Here is a 26,276-nt window from a genome sequence, read left to right as displayed (position 1 = left end):
GGCCCTGGGCCCCGGTTACTTTTGAGGCACAAATGACAGAGAGCACAGAAACACTAGACTCATATTTCTGATAAAGATCGTGATCTTGATTCAAACACAGACTTATTCTTAAACGACTGTGATTTAATCACAATCACACACTAAAAATATACTCACAGGGTATTAAATACAATCCATTAAAATCAACTAGATTTTACTGAAATATATTAGTTAGCAAGAAAAATATATAACATTGGGTACATTTTTCTTACGCTACCTTTTTTTTTACAGTACCAACTGTATCATCTTAGTTCACCAATAGTTGGCGATCATAAAACAATCTGCTAAAATATAATATACATTTTTGTTGTTTACAAGATGATACAGACATCGTATAAAAGGATTTCTTTTTTAGACACACAGACATCAAGAGTCAGTCTATGAATCTCAACGACAGAAAAAAAAAATTATAGTATATTCAGATCAATAATTTATTTCGATCCCAGAATGCACTGCACCTTGCTCACCATTGTGATTCTCAAACTTAGTCTTGATGTTTGTAAAAAGCTTATTTTCTTTATCACTGAGAAAGTTAAAAAAAAAAAAAAGCAAAACAATTATATTTCTCAAATTACTCTCAAATACCAAAGAAAATCATGTATTTTTAATAGGTATACTGCTACAGTTCTTCCTTTCAGCTGAGGGCAGGGGTCTGGAAATCTTTTCCGAATATATAGATGATATTAGATTATGATGTATTTGTGGTAAATGCAATATAAGGTCTGTTTCTATTCTCGCCAGACAGTGGCGCTAGGTACTTATTGTTTTATTGGTGAACTCTTTATGCAGTGAATTTGGGATCTAGTCATAGACAGCAAGCAAGGAGTCTTCTGTATGTACAATGAAGCTTATAAATGTCTAAATGTCTTTTTTCTAATGAAAAAAAAAAAAAAAAACATGCACTAATACTTTCTGCAGTCCATGTTAAATACATGTCTTTTAGCCTTATTTTTTATATTGATGATGGTGTGTGTGTGTGAAGTTTTGTCTGTGTCTGTGATGCTTAGGTCTCTATATGACTCTATATGACTCTATGTCTCTGCCGAATTCTTTTTCTATTTTTAAATTTATGTCTCAATTAAGCAACAGTACGATACCTGTAATTGTAATCGTACCCCTACCTGTAATGTGTAGTTGCATATTATTGTAGCTCATAAATTTAATTGTCTGGTGTGCAGCGTGTGATTATTAAACAGACTTTTATAGACGAGATGTGCACCGTAAAAAAAACGCTTTACAATTGTTTCCTGTTTCAGTCGTCCTCCTTGGGCTGTGTGAGGGAACTGATTTAGTGTCTGGTTGAAGGGGCATGTTAATCTATCCTGTGAACGAACAGAGATGCAGAGATTATCTGACAGACTGCTGACAGGACTCACAGCTCACACGGGCCGTCTGGATGGACCATTCACAAAAACTGATGCGTAAGTAGAACATCACACCGGACATGTCGTGTGCGTGAATACGTGATCTCCTGAAGGTTATATGTGCATAAACAAAATCACTCTTATGATTAGGGCTTTTGCTTAATCCATGTTTTTGTCAAAAAGCGCACACACACACACACATATATATATATATATATATATATATATATATATATATATATATATATATGTGTGTGTGTGTGTTATTTCTTTATGCAAAGTATGGATACTTTCACTTGTGGTCTTAGGCTTAAGTGAATGCATTAAAATGTCTAAACCCAAATTCCTAATCAGAATCACCCAAACTTACTTAATATCGCATGAACTATGGAATGCAAGCAGGATTAGTCTCATGCATGTATCTGTGCATGTGAATGGTGCATCATGTTACCTTTTAGGGGGGCTGATGACAGTTAGACTGTTTTGGAAAGAGGAAGGACCATCGTGTGTAGATTTAATCATCTTATGATGCTCAGAACTATGAAAGAGCTGATAGGAGAGTGTGTGTTGACAGAGTCGCATCCTGACCACCTCAACAAAGCATTGAGACGAAAACAGAAGACCAGCAGGTGAGTACATTACTTACTAATACAACAGCAGTCAACAACAGCCAACGGTTGGGCTCATGTCTTTTATACCCAGTTTGTCACTAAAACCGATTGATTTGATTGTCTTATACATTAGATTGTCTTATGTCTTGTTATAAGTCTATACAGCACACACACACACAAAAACAGCTCTCTCTGAGATGAAGTGGGTGGCTCTTAAAAGAGCCTTTGTGTCGGAGAAGCAGACCGGAGCCGGTTCACTTGGTCTTGGCGGGTTTCTCGGTCTTCTTGGGCAGCAGCACGGCCTGGATGTTGGGCAGCACGCCGCCCTGAGCGATGGTCACTCCGCCCAGGAGTTTGTTCAGCTCCTCGTCGTTGCGCACCGCCAGCTGCAGGTGACGGGGAATGATACGGGTCTTCTTGTTGTCCCGAGCGGCGTTTCCGGCCAACTCCAGGATCTCAGCGGTCAGGTACTCGAGCACAGCCGCCAGATAGACGGGAGCACCGGCACCGACGCGCTCCCCGTAGTTTCCTTTGCGGAGGAGTCTGTGAACACGACCGACGGGGAACTGCAGGCCTGCCCTGGACGAGCGAGTCTTAGCCTTCGCTCGCGCTTTTCCTCCGGTTTTTCCTCTGCCGCTCATTTTCGGTTATAAGCAGTTCAACGAGTTGAAACGATGAGCTCGTGAGCCCCAAATGTTACTTTTAAACGAGCGTGCCAGTCGCCCATTGGTTTAGAGTCGTGTAAGATTCTAAACCAATCGCTGATCTTCCCTCCAACGCTCACGTCAAAGCCACGCCCCCTCAGCTGGGGACAGATTGTGCTGCAGACTAAACACACGACAGAAAATATTAACGTATGGAAATATGATCGTTATGGGGGTTGAATGGGGATCTTATTTGTTAAACCTGTCAGTGTAAAAAGCTTTCATAAATAGTTTTTAACTTTAATATCAATTACTGATCAATTAAAGTCTGCTTTTCTAAATGCAGTCAACATATAAATAATTTTCGCCCAAGAACTCAAAAGATCTCTATTTTTCTAAACACTTCAGAACATTGTTTCTTACTTACTGTGTAACTAATAAGGATTTATTCAAGAACTAACAGTTAATTATTCAGTAAGGATTATATTGCTGCTGTTAACTACTAAGGACTATGTGTGAACTAATTAATATGCAATGCAAGTGTATGCTTGTGTTTAATTAACAGTTAGCTAATCAATAACTATTATTGTATTCTGTCCAGAGTTGGCCAGTTAATTACAAATTTACAAATTGTAATAAATTAACCTATATTTTACTAGTTGCTGTCTTTTAAAAGTAACTAGTTGCATTCAAATTTTTGAGTTACTTCCAAATGAATACAGAAGTATGACTAGCCAATCTAAATAGCTAAAATGTTTATTGCAGCTTATTATAAATCTTGTATAAGGCCGACATGATATAGTGTGACAGTGTAGGTCTCCAAATCTACAGCATAATGCAGTTTTTGTATGTTTCAATTAGGCCTGTTAGGCGATAAAAAAAAAAAAATAATAATAATAAAACATAATAATAATCTAATCACATAATGTGCAGATTAATTAATACATTTAATACTAATCAGCATGCACATCAGATACATATGTAGGGTTCAAATTGTGAAACTCATGTATTAAATAAGTTAAATAAATTGTGCACAGCCTGTAGTTCTTTTGATTTTTATGATTTTGGATCACATTTATCAAAATCCCACCAATTCATTATCTCAACAAATTAGAATATTTCACAAGACCAATAAAAAAAAAAAAAAAAAAACATGTTTACTGAATTTCAGTAATTTTTTGAATTCCAATGCTTTCAGGAAAGTATGTTCATTTACTGTCCAAGTACTCAATACTTTTTTTTTTTTTTTACTTTAATTACCACCTTAATTCAGCGTGTGATGGAGGAGATCAGTTTGTGGCACTACTGAGGGAAGAAAAGCCAGGTTTCTTTCACAGTGGCCTTCAGATCATCTGTATTTTTTGGTCTCTCGTTTCTCATTTTCCTCTTGATGATACTCTATGGGTTCAGGTCTGGTGAGTTTACTGATCAGTTTACAGGTCGTTTAATCCACTCTGTGTTTTTGTCTGTGTGTCAAATCCAGCTCTATGTGAACATCCAGATTCTTTGACAATAAATGTTTGTGGTTTACCCTTCTTGTAAATGAACTGAGGACTGAGCAGGGGTGCGTTTCTCAAAAACAACTATTGTATTATATCACAAATTTAAAAGCTATGCAGCCAGGCTTGACTTTAAACAACATAAGCTTTGCAATGAATAGTTTTGAAGAAAAATCAGCTTTTTCACTGAACCAGAGAAAAAAAAACATGATGGCACAGTCTTCATGCTGAAATAAAGATAGAAGCAAAGTTTTCCTCTTTGTTGACATGTTAATACAATTTGACTATTATTTGTGTCCCCTTCAAAATTGATCCTTGGGAGATGTGTCTTCAATTTCAGAATCATTGACTGCAATATTACTGTCAGTTAAAACCAAAATGTTCCTCTGAATTATTCCAATCTTTCTGATCATACACTTGCAACAAACAAACACACACACACACACAGACACACACAGTTCATTGTAAATTTATACACTAATTTTATTTCAGAATTCTCTCCAACAATTTTTATTTGCTATTATAAGTTCTCTCCTCGTTACAGCCTTAGCTTAATTTGTTAAATTAATTACATAAAATATGCTTTTTAATATGAATCAACGGAAAAGTCGTTAGATCAGGATAGACCACTTTGTTTCCTGCTCTGACTGTGAGGGGGAGGGGCGAGTCATGTGACGCCGAGATGGTTTCATTTAGGTCCTGTAAGAGAATGTAAAAAGCTTTCTTTACCGCACTCGTTTCATATTCGTTTCTGTCGTTTGACTGAGGTAGAAAACTCTCGATCATGTCTGGAAGAGGCAAAGGCGGTAAAGGACTCGGGAAAGGAGGCGCTAAGCGTCACCGTAAAGTGTTGCGCGATAACATCCAGGGAATCACCAAACCCGCCATTCGTCGTCTCGCTCGCCGCGGCGGAGTCAAGCGTATCTCCGGTCTGATCTACGAAGAGACCCGCGGGGTGTTGAAGGTCTTCCTGGAGAACGTTATCCGCGATGCCGTCACCTACACCGAGCACGCCAAGAGAAAGACCGTCACCGCCATGGACGTAGTGTACGCGCTCAAACGACAGGGACGCACCTTGTACGGCTTCGGAGGATAAACGTCTTCAATCTCCACAAACACAACGGCTCTTTTAAGAGCCACCCACACTCTCACACAAAGAGACAAACATGAAATTGAGTATTAATAATTTACGATTTGAGTATGTGTTTTCAGAAATTATGAAAAAAACGAACATATCAAAATAACTCCTTGAAAAATCTTTAAATTGCCAACGACAAGGGGGTTGTATGTAAGTATATTTCATAAACGGAGACTATTTCAAAGTTGGTGTTATGTATGGTTCAATGCAACGTAATAAAACCGTGATAAATACTAAATTTCACTGGAAGCTAATTAAAAAAATCATTCAAACACATCACGACAGTAAAAGATTGTTCAATAGTTCCAGGAATAAAAGAACAGACTAACATTTTCTGTAAAAATCTTCCTGTGGATATGTTGTGAATATAATTTATATTTAGTGTTTTTACATTTGGGGCAATGAGTTAAAGCAGCTTCTTAACACTGAACCTGTAACAATGAAAATCACTAACATACTTTAAAACTGGAAAATTAATGTTATCTAATAATTATTGCTTTTCCAAAATTCAACAAAACTGAACGTTTTAAAAATTACACTCTCTATGTGAAATATGTTTAACAAAATAGAAAAGAACAGGAATAGAAACAAAGGAAAGGAGCGGAGGGCGGGGCAATAATTCCTCGTCTGTGGTTGTTCTCGGAGTTGTCCAATCACTGTCGCTCAGGTCTGGGGAGACGCACCAATCAGAAGGTTCCTTGCGTCTGTGTAAATTAGCATAGAGTAGCGAATAAATAAGAGAAAGACCGTCACCGCTAGGGACGTAGTATACAGGTTCTTCTCAAGAAAAATATGCATATTGTGATAAAGTTAATTTGTTTATTTTCTGTAATGTACTGATAAACATTAGACTTTCTTATATTTTAGATTCATTACAGTAGTAGTTCAAGCCTTTTATTGTTTTAATATTGATGATTTTGGCCTACAGCTCATGAAAACCCAATATTCTCATCTCAAAAAATTAGCATGTTTTATCCGACCAATAAAAGAAAAGTGTTTTTAAATACAAAAACGTTAACCTTCAAATAATTATATTCAGTTATGCACTCAAAACTTGGTTGGGAATTCTTTTGCCCAAATGACTGCTTCAGTGCGGCGTGGAGGCGATCATTCTGTGGCACTGCTGAGGGGTTATGGAGGTCCAGGATGTTTCGATAGCGGCCTTAAACTCATCCAAAGTGTCGGGTCTTGCATCTCTCAACTTTCTCTTCACAATATCCCACAGATTCTCTATGGGGTTCAGGTCAGGAGAGTTGGCAGGCCAATTGAGCACAGTAATAGCATGCTCAGTAAACCATTTACCAGTGGAGTGAGATAGGAATATTGGGTTTTCATGAGCTGTATGCCAAAATCATCATTATTAAAACAATAAAAGGCTTGAACTACTTCAGTTGTGTGTAATGAATCTAAAATATATGAAAGCCTAATGTTTATCAGTACGTTACAGAAAATAATGAACTTAATCACAATCTGCTAATTTTTTGAGAAGGACCTGTACGCGCTCAAACGACAGGGACGCACCTTGTACGGCTTCGGAGGATAAACGCCTTCAATCTCCACAAACACAACGGCTCTTTTAAGAGCCACCCACACTATCACACAAAGAGACAAACATGAAATCCTTAATGCGTATTAATAAGTTATACGTTTTGAGCTACGTGCTTTCAGAAATTATAAAAAACAAGCTCTTATCAAAATAACTTCCAGCAAGATCACTGATTTTCCAACAATAAGGGTCTGTATGTATGTAAGTATATTTCATAAACGGATGTGTATTTCTTAAGAAGTCCTTAAACAGAATATTTTAAAGTCGGTGTTATGTATGGTTCAATGTAATGTATGTTCAATAAATTTGAATTACTGCAAAAATAATACCAAATCATCTTTTGCAGTGTTTTTAGTCGATTATTTAGCGTTTTTTAAATGTCATTTATAAAATAAAAGCAATCAGATGGCAGAAGGGAAAAAATGCGGGACAGCAAAGAAAAAAGTATATAATAATTATTTTATTCCTAAATTCGAGAAGTTTTAAAATTACACTCTCTGTGTGAAATATGTTTATCGAAAAGAGCGGGAATAGAAACAAAGGAAAGTTACGTGGGAGCGGAAGGGGGGGGCTATAATTCCTCGCGCGTGGTTGTTCTCGGAGTCGTCCAATCACTGTCGCTCAGGTCTGTGGTGACGCGCCAATCAGAAGGTTCCTCGCGTCTGTGTAAATTAGCATAGAGGAGCGAATAAACGTCTCTACCCGCCTCTTCTCGAGCATAGATCGTCAGCGTCATCATGCCTGAACCCGCCAAGTCCGCGCCCAAGAAAGGCTCCAAGAAGGCCGTCACAAAGACCGCCGGTAAAGGAGGAAAGAAGCGCAGAAAGAGCAGGAAGGAGAGCTACGCTATCTACGTCTACAAAGTCTTGAAGCAGGTTCATCCCGACACCGGAATCTCTTCCAAGGCGATGGGGATCATGAACTCTTTCGTCAACGACATCTTCGAGCGCATCGCCGGTGAAGCGTCTCGTCTCGCTCACTACAACAAGCGCTCCACCATCACTTCCAGAGAGATCCAGACCGCCGTGCGTCTGCTGCTGCCCGGGGAGCTGGCCAAACACGCCGTGTCTGAGGGCACCAAGGCCGTGACCAAGTACACCAGCTCCAAGTAGAGCAGCCCAGACCCACAAACCACAAAGGCTCTTTTAAGAGCCACCCAACTACTCCGCAAAAGAGCGAGTTTAGTGCATTGTTGATATGTCTAAATTGTATTTGAAGCAAGTCAAAATATAATAAGGATACATTAGTATCTCTCACTCTGCCCCTCTTTCCCCTCAGAGTAACAAACACTAGCGGGAATGGCGGTGGAAGTTTAATAAAAAAAAAGCCTTTGGGGGACAAAAAAAGAAGTTTGTGAGGGGGGGATAAAAAATGTTTTCTTTTTAAAATAGTATGTTTCATTCCTCAATGCAGTAGAAACCTAACTGTGTCGTCTCCGATTCTGATTGGTCTGTTGTTTGACGTCATTGGAGTGCGACGGCGCTGCCGCAGCAATGGAAAGATGCAGGAGGCTAAGAAAAGAGAAAAAGCAAAGAAACGGAGGCACAGTGACGGAGAGATGAAGAGCAAAAATACTGAATCGGAGGTGAGAGAAAGATGGGGTTGTTGACTGTAAACTATCATAATAATAATGAGCTCTGCTACAGATAACGACGATTATAAATAACGACAATTAAAGACCGCTGTTGAATGACTGCAAGTCGCTGAAATTTACGCTAAAGACAGTCTCTCGGTGAAAATAATAGTAATGCATGGCCTTTTAGTGTCTCTATAAACTGTTGAGTGATGCAAAACAGAGTAAAAGCTCATTATTGACTTTGTTGCTACTAGGTTATATAATTAGTTATGTTTTTTTTTTTTTTTTTTTTTTTTTTTATAAATCAATTGTTCTACACACATAGCCACATTTGCAAAATGTTAGCAGATAATTTTTTTTCTCAAAAAAATATGAGTCAGTGACATTCATTTGCTTGATCAGATCTGTGAAATATTCCAAAGGCCCTTTTTTATTTCAATCGATTGTTGTATTTCCCCAGTTTTAAGTTGCTTTTGATAAAATGGCGTCTTCTAAATGAATACATGTAAATGTCATCCTCACACCGGGTTTTAAATCCTCTTAACTAATAGTTACATGCTGTTTTTTAGTTTGGTGCTTGTATGTTGTACTCTGTGTATATAATTTCTGGTAACTCTGAAAGGATCCGGCGGTTCCTCCGGAGCCCGGTGATCTGGAGGAGGGAGGACTGGACCTGAACAAGATCTTCAGACCCATCAGCTCCTACATACAGGACCGCAAGGAGATGCTGGAGCAGTGTTTCCATGTGCTGGGAGAAAACAAACTCAAACACATGCTTCCGGAGGAACTGAAGGTGAACCCAATCACACCGCTGCCTGCGTTATTTACTCGTGGCCTTAATCTGAATTAAAAAGAGGTCTCAGGGCAAATCAAATCTTGTACATCAGTGTTTTTTTTGTTCTCATTTATGAGTAACTGCACTGATATCAGATCATTTTGTCAGTTCAGTGAAAAATCATTGATGCAGGAGTCAGTAGTGCATGTAAATCATTAATAACACATGAAATATGGATTGATTTGGAAACAGATTTTTATTTTCCAGAGAGAATATTGTACGATTTCACACAAAATAATTGCCTGTCACACTGTCAGAAATATTTATATATAATTGTGGAAGAAGCTCAAAGTGTCCAACCGAAGAAAACACTGGTCATGGTATAAAACCATTATGAATTTATGAAGTGGGTTTCTGTGCTGTTTTCTCAGTAATTTGTTTATATCGATAATTTCTATTAAAGTGACAGGACAGTCTGAGCTGATCTAAATCTAAATAGTACAAAGGCAGACTGGAATAACTGTGGCTGAGATGTTTTAGGTTTTACAGTGAAAATGTCACGTGACTAATGATAAAATATAAATGAAAACACTTGTCTGATGTCCTCAAACTCTGAAAGATTCACTCTGGAAGTGTCTTTGCTGTGGTACTTGTTTCCTGCAGGACTGTTCGTTCAGTGAGATTAAGACACTGTGCTGGGATCAGCTTCAGCAGCTCTCTGAGATTCATCTGCTGGAGATTCTGGAGGGTAAATCTCAGATTCAGTCTGCATCTGAACAAACTTTAAAAAGCTGCTCGTTCTCTTCTGTGGTGATTCAGGGTGTATTATCTGTGTGTGTGTGTGTGTGTGTGTGTGTGTGTGTGTGTGTGTGTAAAGGTAAAGAGTTATCAGCTGAACCTGAAGAGAAAAACTTTCCTGACAGCCAGTAAGTCAAAACTCTCTGAAGTAAAATTAAACTGATAATTAAACTTTTAATACTGTGTTGATTAATATTTACAGGCAGGACAGTAACGTGGACTCCACGTCATCTCTGAGAGAAAACCCTGAAACAGAAGAAAAGCAAAGTAACTCCTAGATTTAGAGTACTATTTTAGAGTAGTGTAGTATTTTAATGACTGAAGGTGTAAAGTGTGTGTGTGTGTGTGTGTTTGTGTTTGTGCAGCTTCAGGAGAAGACAGTGATGTTCTCAGCATCAACGCAGACGTCGACGACAGTGACATCGAGGGTCATAAAGCGGTCAAAGCTGAAGAAGCGGGGCTCGGAGATGAAGCTGTGCCTCGGCCGGACGAGCCTAAAGCGGAGCTTCAGCACGACATCGACAGAAGCGTGAATGAAATCCTGGCTCCGTCCGGCTCCGAACGCAGCGACCCGAGGGAAGCGTCTCTGGAGAAACCAGCCGCTCCAGAAACAGAGAAGCAGCCTTCGACTCAGCAGCTGGAGCTCCTGGAGCTGGAGATGAGAGCCAGAGCCATCAAAGCGCTCATGAAAGCCAGCGAGATCAAGAAACAGAGCCCCGCTGACCAATGAACGACGTCCAGCTCAACACCACAGAAGCTCATCAAGAACTTTTATTAGTTTGCTTTTTTGTAATAAGATAAACTATTTGTAAAGTAATGCAGTTACACTCATATATCACTGTTTCATAGAATCAAATACACAATATTCATCAGAAAAACAAAACAATGTATTTGTTATTTTTTTGTGCATTATTTAATGATTTCTTTTATACAATATTGGGAAAATTAGGTCCTTTCTTTCGGGAACATGATTCACAACTCCTTGTTCGAGCTCCTGTTCTGTCCAGACTTCACTATTACAATGCTTTCTTAGCAGGTCTTCCGGCCAGTCCATCAGTTCTTTTATTTGTCAAAGTATGTTATTCCTAGCAATACGTCTACTTAAGTGCAGTTTTAAGCATCTTTACACCACTGTAGGTGCTTGCTTTCTCTGATAACTCACACATACACTGTACATGATATTAGGGAAAAGGAACTTGAGTGGCGCCCAAATCAAAGAGCAAAATAAAACCAACCAAGTCCCATAAGCTGCCCAAACCCCATCCCCTAATAAAAGAAAAATGCAGAAAAGAAACCGAAGTCTTCCGTGCGTCGTCGCTTGAACTCCCCTACTCTCACTAATAACAAAAATACAAACAGAGGCGCTCACCACTGACCTAGTGTGTCTAACACAAAATTACTACGTGCAAAGTGTACATCGCGCAATATGCTCACTTGTTCCAGTTTCCCTAATTAAAAGGAATTTGATCAGTTCAACGTTGAATATTAGACGCATAGTAAAGAATAACAACAAAACACAAAGCGCACCTATTAGACGCATAGTAAAGAATAACAACACAAAGCGCACCGACGCGCAGCACAAACAAGCCTCCTTCTGAAGTTCGCGGGAAGACCTTTAAACCAGTCAGACGACAGTCGATTGGGCGAAGACGATGACGTCACAATTATGATCGACCGTTGTCTCATCCAATCAGGAACCTAAGAGCAGACAGGAGGGAGGGGAAAGAGAACACGCGCGTACTCCAAAGCACGTAACAATAACATACAAATATGACTTAATACGTAAGAGCTTTATGATACAAAAAGGTCTGATTTTATATCTACTTATTCTCTAATGAAAATTAGTTGACATGTAGGTGCAAAGGGACCATCAAAATAAAGTGTTACCAAAATAAATAGAATAATAGAATAGACTCAAAATCCAGTGACCCACCACAGTCTTCCACTTGTTTGGTCTCTTCCACGTCTCACTACTTCTCGTCCTCTGAAACCTGCACCCCCGCCCTGGGAGGCTGGAAACAGCCCAGCTGTTCTGTGTGATACTGAGGAGATGAGAATTTGAACACCTCTCCAACTATATAGTATTTGTGCCAGGGCTTGCAGCCTTGACTTTCCATTCAATCAAAGATCCCTGGATCTTAGCAGATCTCACTCTTAGCTCTTTACACCTTCTACCTGGGAAGAAACTCTGTATCATCATGAGTCAGGACATCTTTGAAGTTCATAACTCTTCAAACCTGAAGAACATGAGTGCAAGTCCAAAACCTTTGAACCATTAAGACTTTCACCCTAGACTGCATCTGAACCCTCACCAAAAATAATGTATATTTCACTAACCTAAACAGGTTAGTTGGGTTAAGGCGATGTTTAGTATTAGTTATAGACTCCATTATAAACAGCACTGATGGTTTGCAGGTGGTTAACTGACTTTCCATAGCTTCATTCTCTACTTTTCCTGATGGTTCACTATCAGGTCTTCCTGTGTGAGTTAGCATTTAGTTAAATGTTTCTAGTTCTACCTGGCAAATTGATGTCCCTTTATGATCATTATGATTTAGATCCTTGCTACATGCTCTGATGCACTGATACTGCCAATATTTTCTGTGGTCACAAAAATATGCTTTTTTAGAGTTTATATGAATTGTGGTGTGATGATGGAGGTGACCTCAAGTGGTTCTTGCTGGATGTTATACTGTTCAGTGATTTGATACAACCTGTGTTGTTAAAAGCGCTATAAAATAAAAATGATTGATTGATGTTCAGAAACCAGATTGTGACATGGCCTCCCTGGCTTGTTTAGCCATTATGGCACAGGACAAGAGTTCACAGATGGCCTCTTTAGACGTGACGGGACATTGTGAGAGTTCATAAACAACTAGTTTATTGCCATATAATAGCTTGCTAATGGTCTTTATAGTGTGACAGTGCAGAATGAGGATTCATAGACGGCCTCCATACAGGGCAGGAACAGGGCAAATGAGTGGCTAAACCTCTGGAGGTTCTGCATTGGTAGTATCAAGACACAAAGGTGATTCAGTAATGGTCTTCTTGACCGCAACAGGACAGATTGAAAGTGCACTGAAGTGAGCACTACCACTCGAAGAGGTTCTACAGCTAATGCTGCCATCTCTGGAGCAGGTACCCTCAGCGGGTCCCCTCACCTCGGGAAACACAGTAGTGTGCGCCACTACCTCAACAGGTTCTGCAGTATCAGCCGCCACCTTGGGATACATTATCTGTGTCCGTCAGTTCTGTGGTGGTGTACACAGTCCAAACAGAGCATAAAGTCATTTCCATAATTGGAAGCACTTCAGAAGTCAGTTCAGAAACAGAGGGACTTAATGGGATAGGTGTAGGTTTGAGACTCATGACAATCCAATGTGACTTGACTCATAACAATCTTAAAAAACCTGCCTTGACTTGTATAGATCAATGGGGGCTTGACTTGGCCAATGATTAGCAGTTGTGACAGAACAGAGAGCTGTGGTATCCACCATCTTGTGATTGTAAACTGGTGCATCTGCCATATCATTCCTAAACACGGTGTAGCGATCAAAAAGCAGTCTATAAAGCATGGTCCAGAAAGTCCTTGAGAGATAAAAGGGAACTCTCGTGCCTTAGTCATGTTTGAGAAGCTGATTAAACAAAAAATGCTATCAATATACAGATGCTCTCAAAGGACACACACAGTTCAGATTCTTCTGGTCAGGGTCCTGAAAGGGTGGAGGTTGATACACCTGTAGCAGAATGGGGTGTGGTGCGGAAGTAGTAGGGACCTTGGTAGTGTAACCCGCTCAATGCCAAGATAAGATGTGACCTTATTTGGGACACATTTTTATTCATATACGTTTAAAGGTACATTTGCTATCTGTTGCAGAAGTACATTTAATCTGCTATATATATATATATATATAGCTGTGTGTGTGTGTGTATGTTATTTATATATGTATATATATATATATATATAATATATATATATATATATATATATATATCCATAGACAGACTAAATGTAACCAATCTGCAACAGATAGCAAATGTACCTAAAACGTATATGAATAAAAATGTGAATTATTATTATATGATAGTCCATTAGACATTCTACTAGCAGTAAGTAACTTTGCAATTCATTCCTGAATTCATGTCTCCAAGTTCATGTGTATATTTACATACACATATATATATATATATTGCTTGAATAGGTTATAATTTAGGTTACAATTTATTAATGGTGTCCCCATCTATGCAGGACGAAGACTTTGCTGTTAGTATACGGATGTGTGCAAATAGCCATTTCTTAAAAATCACTAAAAACATAACACTGAAGCTCAATTACAGTAACAATAAATATCTGTGATAATACATTCCATTCATTCAACTCTAAACAGAGAAGTCTTTGATTAGCTAAAAAGCTCAGTGATTTAAAAAAAGCATAGCCAAAAATATCAACTTTTTCAGAGAACAAACAAACAAGGACCTTCACCAAATGTTTTTACCCAATATCATATGAACAGAGTATGCTGAGTGATTCTTTCAACAGATTTAACAATATCACGTGACCACTTTTGACCTCAAGAACTAACACCTATCGATCCAGAGTGCTGCTCTCGGCCAGGTGAAACAGCTCTGTATTAGATTTACGGCATTATGTCTATAAACACAATCGTTGTATAGACCTCTAATTTAAATTGGTCTTATATATACACAAATTAAGGCTGCATCTCTGTAGACATAACACCAGACTAAACTCGCTCTTTTGCGGAGTAGTTGGGTGGCTCTTAAAAGAGCCTTTGTGGTTTGTGGGTCTGGGCTGCTCTACTTGGAGCTGGTGTACTTGGTCACGGCCTTGGTGCCCTCAGACACGGCGTGTTTGGCCAGCTCCCCGGGCAGCAGCAGACGCACGGCGGTCTGGATCTCTCTGGAAGTGATGGTGGAGCGCTTGTTGTAGTGAGCGAGACGAGACGCTTCACCGGCGATGCGCTCGAAGATGTCGTTGACGAAAGAGTTCATGATCCCCATCGCCTTGGAAGAGATCCCGGTGTCGGGATGAACCTGCTTCAGGACTTTGTAGACGTAGATAGCGTAGCTCTCCTTCCTGCTCTTTCTGCGCTTCTTTCCTCCTTTACCGGCGGTCTTTGTGACGGCCTTCTTGGAGCCTTTCTTGGGCGCGGACTTGGCGGGTTCAGGCATGATGACGCTGACGATCAGTGACCGAGAAGAGGCGGGTAGAGACGTTTATTCGCTCCTCTATGCTAATTTACACAGACGCGAGGAACCTTCTGATTGGCGCGTCACCACGGACCTGCGCGACAGTGATTGGACAACACGCGCGAGGAATTATAGCCCCGCCCTCCGCTCCTTTCCTTTGTTTCTATTCCTGTTCTTTTCTATTTTGTTAAACATATTTCACACAGGGAGTGTAATTTTTAAAACGTTTACTTTTGTTGAATTTTGGAATAAAAAGCAATAATTATTAGATAACATTAATTTTCCAGTTTCAAAGAATGTTAGTGATTTTCATTGTTACAGGTTCAGTGTTAAGAAGCTGCTTTAACTCATTGCTCCAAATTTAAAAACACTAAATATAAATTATATTCACAACATATCCACAGGAACATTTTTACAGAAAATTTTAGTCTGTTCTTTTATTCCTGAAACTATTGAACAATCTTTTAATGTCGTGATGTGTTTGAATGATTTTTTTAATTAGCTTCCAGTGAAATTTAGTATTTATCACGGTTTTATTACGTTGCATTGAACCATACATAACACCAACTTTGAAATAGTCTCCGTTTATGAAATATACTTAGATACAACCCCCTTGTCGTTGGCAACTTAATGATCTTACTAGGAGTTATTTTGATATGTTCGTTTTTTTATAATTTCTGAAAACACGTAGCTCAAAGCGTGATGATTTTGGCATACAGCTCATGAAAACCCAATATTCCTATCTCACTCCACTGGTAAATGGTTTACTGAGCATGCTATTACTGTGCTCAATTGGCCTGCCAACTCTCCTGACCTGAACACCATAGAGAATCTGTGGGATATTGTGAAGAGAAAGTTGAGAGATGCAAGACCCGACACTTTGGATGAGTTTAAGGCCGCTATCGAAACATCCTGGGCCTCCATAACCCCTCAGCAGAGCCACAGAATGATCGCCTCCACGCCGCACTGAAGCAGTCATTTGGGCAAAAGAATTCCCAACCAAGTTTTGAGTGGATAACTGATTATAATTATTTGAAGGTTGACGTTTTTTGTATTAAAAACACTTTTCTTTTATTGGTCGGATAAAACATGCTAATTTTTTGAGATGAGAATATTGGGTTTTCATGAGCTGTAGGCCAAAATCATCAATATTAAAACAATAAAAGGCTTGAACTACTTCAGTTGTGTGTAATGACTCTAAAATATATGAAAGTCTAATGTTTATCCGTACGTTACAGAAAATAAAGAAAATAACTTTATCACAATATGCACATTTGTATTGAGAAAGACCTGTATACTACGTCCATAGCGGTGACGGTCTTTCTCTTATTTATTCGCTCCTCTATGCTAATTTACACAGACGCGAGGAACCTTCTGATTGGTGCGTCACCACGGACCTGCGCGACAGTGATTGGACAACTCCGAGAACAACCACAGACGAGGAAGATGCTTTAACTCGATGCAAATTTAAAAACACTAAATATAAATTATATTCAGAACATATCCACAGGAACATTTTTACAGAAAAGATTTGTTTGTTCATTGATTTCTTGAACGGTTAAACACCCTTTTCCTGTCGTGAAGTTAAAATGTTTTTTTAAGTAGTTTCCAGTGAAATTTAGTATTTACCAATTGGTTTTTGTTACGTTATTATAAACCATACAGAACACAGACTTTAAAATACTCTATTCCCCGTTTATGAAATACACTTACAGCCCCCTTATTGTAGTAAAGTTAATGATCTTGCTATGGGTTATTTTGTTAAAGAGGTTGTGCCTTACAATGTCTGAAAACACGTAGCTCAAAACGTAAGAAATACGCATTAATAATTTCATGTTTGTCTCTTTGTGTGAGAGTGTGGGTGGCTCTTAAAAGAGCCGTTGTGTTTGTGGAGATTGAAGGCGTTTATCCTCCGAAGCCGTACAAGGTGCGTCCCTGTCGTTTGAGCGCGTACACTACGTCCATGGCGGTGACGGTCTTTCTCTTGGCGTGCTCGGTGTAGGTGACGGCATCACGGATAACGTTCTCCAGGAAGACCTTCAACACCCCGCGGGTCTCCTCGTAGATCAGACCGGAGATACGCTTGACTCCGCCGCGGCGAGCGAGACGACGAATGGCGGGTTTGGTGATTCCCTGGATGTTATCGCGCAGCACTTTACGGTGACGCTTAGCGCCTCCTTTCCCGAGTCCTTTACCACCTTTGCCTCTTCCAGACATGATGCGTTTTCTATGTCAGTCAAACGACAGAAACGAATATGAAACGAGTGCGGCAAAGAAAGCTTTTTTTATTCTCTTACAGGACCTAACTGAAACTAGCTCCTCGTCACGTGACTCGCCCCTCCCCCTCACAGTCAGAGCAGGAAACAAAGAGTGGTCTTTCCTGATTTAACGACTTTTCCGTTGATTCATATTAAAAAGCATGTTTTATATGATTAATTTGACAAAATAAGCTAAGGCTATAACGAGGAGAGAACAGCAAAGAAAAATGGTGTGTGTGAGAGTTTATATCTGAACTTTAAATAATAACGATACTAGTGATAAAAGCTTAATGTTTTCCACACAGAAATGCAGTCTGAAACGTAGTTGTTTCAAACATAAAGCTTTACATGATAAAGCCCCGATATACTTCAAACAAACGTCTTTTTCGTTCTTAGTTTGAGGGCAAAACAAAAGGCAGGCTTAGTTCCTTTGTTTTTTAATCTTGGGTAGTTGATGCATTGTGTTAATGCCTAACCCTAAAGGTTTAACAATCTTTTACCGTTAGAATATGTCTCAGGTCCTCCAGAATAATTTCTTAAATGATTTATTAATTACTAATGGGTTAAGAGGAATTGAACTAATGGTAATGTGGTATATGCTGAGGAGGCACACATAAAATACTGTATATAAAATATAAAAACTACGGTAAGTTATCGTAAGTCTGTGGTGGTGTGGGGTTCATGTCATAAGCTGCTTTCTTACAATTAACTACACAGGCAAAACCTCCATAAATTTATTGCATTTATTAATATTGCATTTTCATACTACTACTAATAATAATAATAACATTTATATGAAAGTATCACAATTATTTATTTTTAAATCCACTTTTTATATTTTGTCAATTCAGCATTTTTTCCTTAATTCACACAAAAAACTACATATTAAATCAATGTGCATGTTGATTAATCCTAAATGTATTAATTAATTTGCACATTATGTGATTAGATTATTGATTGTGTGTGTGTGTGTGTGTGTGTGTGTGTGTGTGTGTGTATATATATATATATCAGTCGTGGCCAAAAGTTTTGAGAATTACATAAATATTAGAAATTGGAAAAGTTGCTGCTTAAGTTTTTGTAATAGCAATTTGCATATACTCCAGAATGTTATGAACAGTGATCAGATTAATTGCATAGTCCTTCTTTGCCATGGAAATTAACTTAAACCTGAAAACTTTCCACTGCATTTCATTGCTGTCATTAAATGACCTGCTGAGACCATTTCAGTAATCGTCTTGTTAAGTCAGGTGAGAACGAGCACAAGGCTGGAGATCATTATGTCAGGCTGATTGGGTTAGAATGACAGAATTGACATGTTAAAAGGAGGGCGATGCTTGAAATCATTGTTCTTCCATTGTTAACCATGGTGACCTGCAAAGAAACATGTGCAGCCATCATAAAAATGGTTTCACAGGCAAGGATATTGTGGCTACTAAGATTGCACCTAAATCGACAATTTATAGGATCATCATGAACTTCAAAGAAAGAGGTTCAACTCTTGTTAAGAAGGCTTCAGGGCATCCAAGAAAGTCCAGTAAGTGCCAGGATCGTCTCCTAAAGAGGATTCAGCTGCAGGATGGGAGAGCCACCAGTGTAGAGCTTGCTCAGGATTGGCAGCAGGCCGGTGTGAGAGCATCTGAACACACAGTGAAGCCAAGACTTTTAGAAGATGGCCTGGTGCCAAGAAGGGCAGCAAAGAGGCCACTTCGCTCCAAAAAACATCAGGGACAGATTGATCTTTTGCACCAAGTATGGTGACTGGACTGCTAAGGACTGGGGCGAAGTCATATTCTCCCATGAAGCCCCTTTCGGATTGTTTGGGGCATCTGGAAAAAGGCTTGTCTGGAGAAGAAAAGGTGAGCTACCATCAGTCCTGTGTCAGTCCAACAGTAAAGCATCTGATGACCATTCATGTGTGGGGTTGCTTCTCATCCAAGGGAGTGGGGGTCACTCACAATTTTGCCCAAAAATACAGCCATGAATAAAGAATAGTACAAAAACACCCTCCAACAGCAACTTCTTCCAACAGTTTGGTGAAGAACAATGCAGTTTCCAGCACAATGGAGCACCGTGCCATAAGGCAAAAGTGATAACTAAGCGGCTCGGGGACCAAAACTCTCCAGATCTTAATTCCATTGAGAACTTGTGGTCAGTCCTCAAGAGGCGGGTGGACAAACAAAAACCCACAATTTATGACAAACTCCAAGAAGTGGTTTTGAAAGAATGGGTTGCTATCAGTCAGGATTTGGCCCAGAAGTTGATTGAGAGCATGCTCAGTCGAATTGCAGAGGTCCTGAAAAAGAAGGGCCAACACTGCAAATACTCTTTGTATAAATATCATGTAATTGTCGATAAAGGCCTTTGAAACGAATGAAGTGCTTGTAATGAACTATAATTACATCACAGAAACAACTGAAACAAAGATCTAGAAGCAGTTTAGCAGCAAACATTCTCAAAACTTTTGGCCACAACTGTGTGTGTGTGTGTGTGTGTGTGTATAGATTGGCTAGTCATACTTTTGTATTTATTTGGAAGTAACTCAAAAATAATACAAAAAAAGCAATTCAGAGACAGTAATTACTATCACTAGTAATTTAAATTACTTTTAAAAGACGGCAATTAGTAATGTATAGGCTAATTTATTACAATTTATAATTAACTGACCAACTCCAGACAGAATACAATAATAGTTATTGATTAGCTAACTGTTAATTAAACACAAGCATACACTTGCATTGCATATTAATTAGTTGACACATAGTCCTTAGTAGTTAACAGCAGCGAGTTAAGTGTTACTGAATAATTAACTGTTAGTTCTTGAATAAATCATTATTAGTTACACAGTAAGTAAGAAACAATGTTCTGAAGTGTTTAGAAAAATAGAGATCTTTTGAGTTCTTGGGCGAAAATTATTTATATGTTGACTGCATTTAGAAAAGCAAAGTTATTCACGTTAATGAGAACAACGTTAATTGATCAGTAATTGAAATTAAAGTTAAAATCTATTTATGAAAGCTTTTTATACTGACAGGTTTAACAAATAAGACCCCCATTCAACCCCCATAACGATCATATTTCCATACGTTAATATTTTCTGTCGTGTGTTTAGTCTGCAGCACAATCTGACCCCAGCTGAGGGGGCGTGGCTTTGACGTGAGCGTTGGAGGGAAGATCAGCGATTGGTTTAGAATCTTACACGACTCTAAACCAATGGGCGACGTGCACGCTCGTTTAAAAGTAACATTTGGGGCTCACGAGCTCATCTTTTCAACTCGTTGAACTGCTTACAACCGAAAATGAGCGGCAGAGGAAAAACCGGAGGAAAAGCCGAGCGAAGGCTAAGACTCGCTCGTCCAGGGCAGGCCTGCAGTTCCCCGTCGGTCGTGTTCACAGACTCCTCCGCAAAGGAAACTACGGAGAGCGCGTCGGTGCCGGTGCTCCCGTCTATCTGGCGGCTGTGCTCGAGTACCTGACCGCTGAGATCCTGGAGTTGGCCGGAAACGCCGCTCGGGACAACAAGAAGACCCGTATCATTCCCCGTCACCTGCAGCTGGCGGTGCGCAACGACGAGGAGCTGAACAAACTCCTGGGCGGAGTGACCATCGCTCAGGGCGGCGTGCTGCCCAACATCCAGGCCGTGCTGCTGCCCAAGAAGACCGAGAAACCCGCCAAGACCAAGTGAACGGGCTCCGGTCTGCTTCTTCGACACAAAGGCTCTTTTAAGAGCCACCCACTTCATCTCAGAGAGAGCTGTTTTTGTGTGTGTGCTGTACAGACTTAAATCTGAAGATGGTCAACCCGTATAAGTTACAAACTGGGTACAAAAGACAAATAAGATTCAACAGTTGGATGTTGCCTAGTAGCTGTTGTGTTTGCAACTACCAAAAGATTAAAAAAAAATAAGATTAATTTCATAAACCACCAGAATTTAAACTATGATGATTAAAGTAAATGTAAATGTAAAGTGCAATGCAATCTGGGGTCAAAACTGCATGAATTGTGACATAAATTGTACGTCTTGTTTTTTTTTTCTGTCCTTGAGATTCATAGACTGACTCTTGATGTTTGTGTGTCTAAAACAAGACGTTCTTTTTAACAAGATGCCTGTATCATGATTATGTAAAAAAAAAATGTGTATTACATTTTAGCAGATTGTTTTATGATCGCCAACTATTGGTCTGAACAAGGTTAACACTGGGTTTTGATTGTTTTTACTTTTTTTGTGTAGCAGTTTGTACTGTAAAAAAAAAAAAAATTAGCGTCAGAAAAATTTATCCAATGTTATATATTTTTCTTGCTAATATATTTCAGTAAAATCTAGTTGATTTTAATGGATCGTGTGATTGTGATTAAATCACCGTCGTTTAGGAATAAATCTCTGTGTGTTTGAATCAAGATCACGATCTTTATCAGAAATATGAGTCTAGTGTTTCTGTGCTCTCTGTCATTTGTGCCTAAAAAAAGTTGATTGCCCAGGCCCTCACTTCTAATAATGATATGTGTTTGGATCATTTCATTTTGCTGAGGCTTTTTTCAAAGCAACTTGCAATTGAGGAAGATATAAAGTGATTCATCTTGAGGAAGTGAACGGATCCTAATACCAGCCTCTGAGATTGTTCAAATAAGAATAAGTTGGAAAGAAAAGGCATAAGTAAAGAGAAAAGGTTTTGATAGTACTGCATTTTTAATGTTATTGTACTGTTTTGCTTATGGACTTTGATTCTGGAAATTATGTATGAATAAACAATGTATAAAGTCATAAACAGAACAACGCAGTTTGAGCGGGAAACACAAACGGCTCCATTCGAAAACAGAAGCGCAGTCATTGGCTAGCAGTCATACGCGGATGTCACAGACCAGCCAATCAGAAGCCTCGGAACGTCGTGACATCATTAGCTCGTGTGGGTCGATGCTCTAAAAGCAGACGCGAAAGTTTGAAATTCTATTCTGTACTTAACAGAGGAGGAAATCTATTTCAGTCATGGCGAGAACCAAGCAGACAGCTCGTAAATCCACCGGCGGTAAAGCCCCGAGGAAGCAGCTCGCTACTAAAGCCGCCCGAAAGAGCGCCCCGGCCACCGGCGGCGTCAAGAAGCCCCATCGTTACAGGCCCGGGACCGTGGCTCTCCGAGAGATCCGCCGTTATCAGAAGTCCACCGAGCTGCTGATCCGCAAGCTGCCTTTCCAGCGCTTGGTGCGAGAAATCGCGCAGGATTTCAAGACGGACCTGCGCTTCCAGAGCTCCGCCGTCATGGCCCTGCAGGAGGCCAGCGAGGCTTATTTGGTGGGTCTGTTTGAGGACACCAATCTGTGCGCCATCCACGCCAAGAGAGTCACCATCATGCCCAAAGACATCCAGCTGGCCCGCCGCATCCGAGGAGAGCGCGCTTAAACCCGCCGCTGCGTCACACCCCAAAGGCTCTTTTAAGAGCCACAACTACACTGAACGACGCTTTTCCACTTTAACTGAAACCGTGTCTGTAGTTTATAACAGTTTTGGCTACGTTTAAATTAAGTGTTTAAAGTTCATCAAAATCTTTACGTATTTATTTGTTTAGCTTTTAACCACTTATAATATATAGCCCTATATTCCACAGACATTACTATTATTTAAAAGAGTACAAATGGGTTGTTTCAGATCTTTACGTGTCCATGGAAGTTATAATACTATTCATTGTTAAAATAATCATTTTAAGCACACCAGTATTTTAAATAGATCTATATTAAAATACAAATTAATATACTTAAACAGAACTATAGTTTTGTAAAATAAATAAAAATTACATGTATAATTTTAATTTTGTGTTATAAGTATGTTAAAGTTGTATTTGACAATAACGCAAAAGCATGAGGCACTTTTTATATATTTTTGTTAGCATATTTGCAAAGTACTATTTAAACAGGGAATATATTACAAATACAATAAAGTACTTTTTCACTAGGGTGTATCTGTGTGCTCAAATTTATACAAAACCTTTTCTGAAGGCAAGATTCAACTATTTTCTGAAAAGTTATCCCTGGAGAATCTTTGGTCACTCTCCCGCTCATCTTACTTTTAGGACAAAATACACACGTCTTCTACCAGACAGATTTGTAACATTTTCAGTTTTTTTTTAAATTCTTGATGATGTAATATATATAATACAAACGCGTCTGTCAAATGAATACATGTAAATAATATTTTGATATGTTTCACAGACCATGTTAGTTAACTGAATCTTAACATACGTTTAAATACGAGAGAAAGGACAGACGTCGTGAGATCAGGTTTAAAGAGTTAAAACACATTGTTTCCTGTGGGGGAGGGGCGAGTCATGTGACGCGGAGCTGGTTTCAGTTAGGTCCTGTAAGATGATATAAAAGGCTTACCCTGTAGCGCTTTACTCCACACTCGTTTTCAAATTTAAGCTTGAAACAAGAAGCGTCTCGATCATGTCTGGAAGAGGCAAAGGCGGTAAAGGACTCGGGAAAGGAGGCGCTAAGCGTCACCGTAAAGTGCTGCGCGATAACATCCAGGGAATCACCAAACCCGCCATTCGTCGTCTCGCTCGCCGCGGCGGAGTCAAGCGTATCTCCGGTCTGATCTACGAGGAGACCCGCGGGGTGTTGAAGGTCTTCCTGGAGAACGTTATCCGCGATGCCGTCACCTACACCGAGCACGCCAAGAGAAAGACCGTCACCGCCATGGACGTAGTGTACGCGCTCAAACGACAGGGACGCACCTTGTACGGCTTCGGAGGATAAACGCCTTCAATCTCCACAAACAACGGCTCTTTTAAGAGCCACCCACACTCTCACACAAAGAGACAAACACGAAGTCATTAAGTCGCATTAATAACAACACGTAGTTCAAGACGTATTCAGAAATTATAAACAAAAGCTCTTATCAAAATTTATAACGAAATCGGTAACTTGAACATTAAGGGGATTGTATATTATAACCATTTCTGAAGATCCAACAATAAGAGGTCTGTCTGTATGTAAGTATATTTACTAAACGGAGAATATATTAAAGTCGGTGTTATGTTTGGTTCAATGTAACGTAATAAAACCAAATGATAAATATTAACTTTCACTGGAAGCTAATTAAGAAACATTCAAACACATCACAACAGTAAAAGGGTGTTCAATAGTTTCAGGAATAAAAGAACAAAGTCTTTTCTGTAAAAATGTTCCTGTGGATATGTTCTGAATATAATTTATAATTAATGTTTTTAAATTTGGAGCAATGACTTAAAGCAGCTTTTTAACACTGAACCTGTAACAGTGAAAATCATAAACATACTTAAAAACTGGAAAATTAATGTTATTACACTTAATTTCTATAATAAAAATCGTCATGATGCAATAGATTTGAATTACTGCAAAAATAATGTCATTCCTCGTTATAGAGAGCAAAGAAGGTTAACTTTGTCTTTTATTGTTTTGAGTCGATTATTTAGCGTTTTTGTCATTTATAAAATAAACAGATGGCAGAAGAAAAAAAATGTGGGGCAGCAGAGAAAAAATAAAGTATCTAATAATTATTGCTTTTTTTATTCCAAAATTCAACGAGTCTAAAAGAGTTTTAAAATTACACTCTTTGTGTGTTTAATAAAATGTTTAATAAAAAGAGCGGGAATAGAAACAAAGGAAAGTCACGTGAGAGCGGAGGGCGGGGCTATAATTCCTCGCGCGTGGTCGGAGTTGTCCAATCACTGTCGCTCAGGTCCGTGGTGACGCACCAATCAGAAGGTTCCTCGCGTCTGTGTAAATTAGCATAGAGGAGCGAATAAATAAGAGAAAGACCGTCACCGCTATGGACGTAGTATACAGGTCTTTCTCAAAACAAATGTGCATATTGTGATAAAGTTATTATCTGTAATGTACGGATAAACATTAGACTTTTTTATATTTTAGAGTCATTACACACAACTGAAGTAGTTCAAGCCTTTTATTGTATTAATATTGATGACTTTGGCATACAGCTCATGAAAACCCAATATTCTCATCTCAAAAAATTAGCATGTTTTATCCGACCAATAAAAGAAAAGTGTTTTTAATACAAAAAACGTCAACCTTCAAATAATTATAATTAGTTATGCACTCAAAACTTGGTTGGGAATCCTTTTGCACACATGACTGCTTCAGTGCGGCGTGGAGGCGATCATTCTGTGGCACTGCTGAGGGGTTATGGAGGCCCAGGATGTTTCGATAGCGGCCTTAAGCTCATCCAAAGTGTCGGGTCTTGCATCTCTCAACTTTCTCTTCACAATATCCCACAGATTCTCTATGGGGTTCAGGTCAGGAGAGTTGGCAGGCCAATTGAGCACAGTAATATCATGGTCAGTAAACCATTTACCAGTGGAGTGAGATGGGAATATTGGGTTTTCATGAGCTGTATGCCAAAATCATCATTATTAAAACAATAAATGGCTTGAACTACTTCAGTTGTGTGTAATGAATCTAAAATATTTGAAAGCCTAATGTTTATCAGTACGTTACAGAAAATAATGAACTTAATCACAATCTGCTAATTTTTTGAGAAGGACCTGTACGCGCTCAAACGACAGGGACGCACCTTGTACGGCTTCGGAGGATAAACGCCTTCAATCTCCACAAACACAACGGCTCTTTTAAGAGACACCCACACTCTCACACAAAGAGACAAACACGAAATCGTTAATGCGTATTAATAAGTATTACGTTTTGAGCTACATGCTTTCAGAAATTATAAAAAAACGAACATATCAAAATAACTCCTAGTAAGATCATTAAGTTGCCAACGACAAGGGGGTTGTATCTAAGTATATTTCATAAACGGAGACTATTTCAAAG

The 26,276-nt window shown here is 39.1% G+C and overlaps 8 protein-coding genes and 1 pseudogene across 8 annotated transcripts; 6 read left to right on the top strand and 3 right to left on the bottom strand.

The window, feature by feature from the left end:
* Positions 1-2,017: 2,017 nt before the first annotated feature.
* Positions 2,018-2,691, bottom strand: LOC122348881 (histone H2A-like). Its single transcript, XM_043244773.1, has one exon. It carries the CDS (start codon positions 2,653-2,655, stop codon positions 2,269-2,271), a length of 387 nt encoding a protein of 128 aa, XP_043100708.1. The 5' UTR covers positions 2,656-2,691; the 3' UTR covers positions 2,018-2,268.
* A 2,228-nt stretch (positions 2,692-4,919) lies between these two features.
* On the top strand, positions 4,920-5,584 carry LOC122348897 (histone H4). Its single transcript, XM_043244787.1, has one exon. It carries the CDS (start codon positions 4,942-4,944, stop codon positions 5,251-5,253), a length of 312 nt encoding a protein of 103 aa, XP_043100722.1. The 5' UTR covers positions 4,920-4,941; the 3' UTR covers positions 5,254-5,584.
* Positions 5,585-7,511: 1,927 nt separating this feature from the next.
* LOC122348890 (histone H2B-like) lies at positions 7,512-8,001 on the top strand. The gene has a single exon (XM_043244781.1). It carries the CDS (start codon positions 7,579-7,581, stop codon positions 7,951-7,953), a length of 375 nt encoding a protein of 124 aa, XP_043100716.1. The 5' UTR covers positions 7,512-7,578; the 3' UTR covers positions 7,954-8,001.
* Positions 8,002-8,155: 154 nt separating this feature from the next.
* Positions 8,156-11,251, top strand: LOC122348867 (caspase activity and apoptosis inhibitor 1). The gene is made up of 6 exons (XM_043244756.1): positions 8,156-8,426; positions 9,040-9,210; positions 9,856-9,940; positions 10,070-10,118; positions 10,193-10,257; positions 10,356-11,251. The coding sequence occupies exons 1-6, from the start codon at positions 8,343-8,345 to the stop codon at positions 10,718-10,720; spliced, it is 819 nt and encodes a 272-aa protein (XP_043100691.1). The 5' UTR covers positions 8,156-8,342; the 3' UTR covers positions 10,721-11,251.
* Positions 11,252-14,757: 3,506 nt separating this feature from the next.
* On the bottom strand, positions 14,758-15,190 carry LOC122348889 (histone H2B-like). The gene has a single exon (XM_043244780.1). It carries the CDS (start codon positions 15,178-15,180, stop codon positions 14,806-14,808), a length of 375 nt encoding a protein of 124 aa, XP_043100715.1. The 5' UTR covers positions 15,181-15,190; the 3' UTR covers positions 14,758-14,805.
* Positions 15,191-16,992: 1,802 nt separating this feature from the next.
* On the bottom strand, positions 16,993-17,428 carry LOC122348895 (histone H4). The gene has a single exon (XM_043244786.1). It carries the CDS (start codon positions 17,413-17,415, stop codon positions 17,104-17,106), a length of 312 nt encoding a protein of 103 aa, XP_043100721.1. The 5' UTR covers positions 17,416-17,428; the 3' UTR covers positions 16,993-17,103.
* Positions 17,429-20,689: 3,261 nt separating this feature from the next.
* LOC122348883 lies at positions 20,690-21,804 on the top strand (annotated as a pseudogene).
* A 624-nt stretch (positions 21,805-22,428) lies between these two features.
* LOC122348877 (histone H3) lies at positions 22,429-22,894 on the top strand. Its single transcript, XM_043244767.1, has one exon. The coding sequence runs from the start codon at positions 22,441-22,443 to the stop codon at positions 22,849-22,851; it is 411 nt and encodes a 136-aa protein (XP_043100702.1). The 5' UTR covers positions 22,429-22,440; the 3' UTR covers positions 22,852-22,894.
* Positions 22,895-23,863: 969 nt separating this feature from the next.
* Positions 23,864-24,825, top strand: LOC122348893 (histone H4). Its single transcript, XM_043244784.1, has one exon. It carries the CDS (start codon positions 23,892-23,894, stop codon positions 24,201-24,203), a length of 312 nt encoding a protein of 103 aa, XP_043100719.1. The 5' UTR covers positions 23,864-23,891; the 3' UTR covers positions 24,204-24,825.
* Positions 24,826-26,276: the final 1,451 nt, after the last annotated feature.

The sequence above is a fragment of the Puntigrus tetrazona genome, chromosome 7, assembly GCF_018831695.1.
Source record: "Puntigrus tetrazona isolate hp1 chromosome 7, ASM1883169v1, whole genome shotgun sequence".
NCBI lineage: Eukaryota > Metazoa > Chordata > Actinopteri > Cypriniformes > Cyprinidae > Puntigrus > Puntigrus tetrazona.
The sequence above is the reverse complement of the archived record's forward strand: the minus strand, read 5'-3'. Positions and strand labels throughout refer to the sequence as shown.

What these genes read in the sequence shown, in the direction of transcription:
- LOC122348895 (XM_043244786.1), bottom strand. Translation starts at nt 17,415, where the DNA reads ATGTCTGGAAGAGGCAAAGGTGGTAAAGGACTCGGGAAAGGAGGCGCT.
- LOC122348890 (XM_043244781.1), top strand. Translation starts at nt 7,579, where the DNA reads ATGCCTGAACCCGCCAAGTCCGCGCCCAAGAAAGGCTCCAAGAAGGCC.
- LOC122348897 (XM_043244787.1), top strand. Translation starts at nt 4,942, where the DNA reads ATGTCTGGAAGAGGCAAAGGCGGTAAAGGACTCGGGAAAGGAGGCGCT.
- LOC122348889 (XM_043244780.1), bottom strand. Translation starts at nt 15,180, where the DNA reads ATGCCTGAACCCGCCAAGTCCGCGCCCAAGAAAGGCTCCAAGAAGGCC.
- LOC122348877 (XM_043244767.1), top strand. Translation starts at nt 22,441, where the DNA reads ATGGCGAGAACCAAGCAGACAGCTCGTAAATCCACCGGCGGTAAAGCC.
- LOC122348867 (XM_043244756.1), top strand. Translation starts at nt 8,343, where the DNA reads ATGCAGGAGGCTAAGAAAAGAGAAAAAGCAAAGAAACGGAGGCACAGT. An exon ending in TCTGCTGGAGATTCTGGAGG is followed by an intron (nt 9,941 to 10,069) that starts GTAAATCTCAGA and finishes GTGTGTGTAAAG; the next exon opens with GTAAAGAGTTATCAGCTGAA. An exon ending in TGAAACAGAAGAAAAGCAAA is followed by an intron (nt 10,258 to 10,355) that starts GTAACTCCTAGA and finishes GTGTTTGTGCAG; the next exon opens with CTTCAGGAGAAGACAGTGAT.
- LOC122348881 (XM_043244773.1), bottom strand. Translation starts at nt 2,655, where the DNA reads ATGAGCGGCAGAGGAAAAACCGGAGGAAAAGCGCGAGCGAAGGCTAAG.
- LOC122348893 (XM_043244784.1), top strand. Translation starts at nt 23,892, where the DNA reads ATGTCTGGAAGAGGCAAAGGCGGTAAAGGACTCGGGAAAGGAGGCGCT.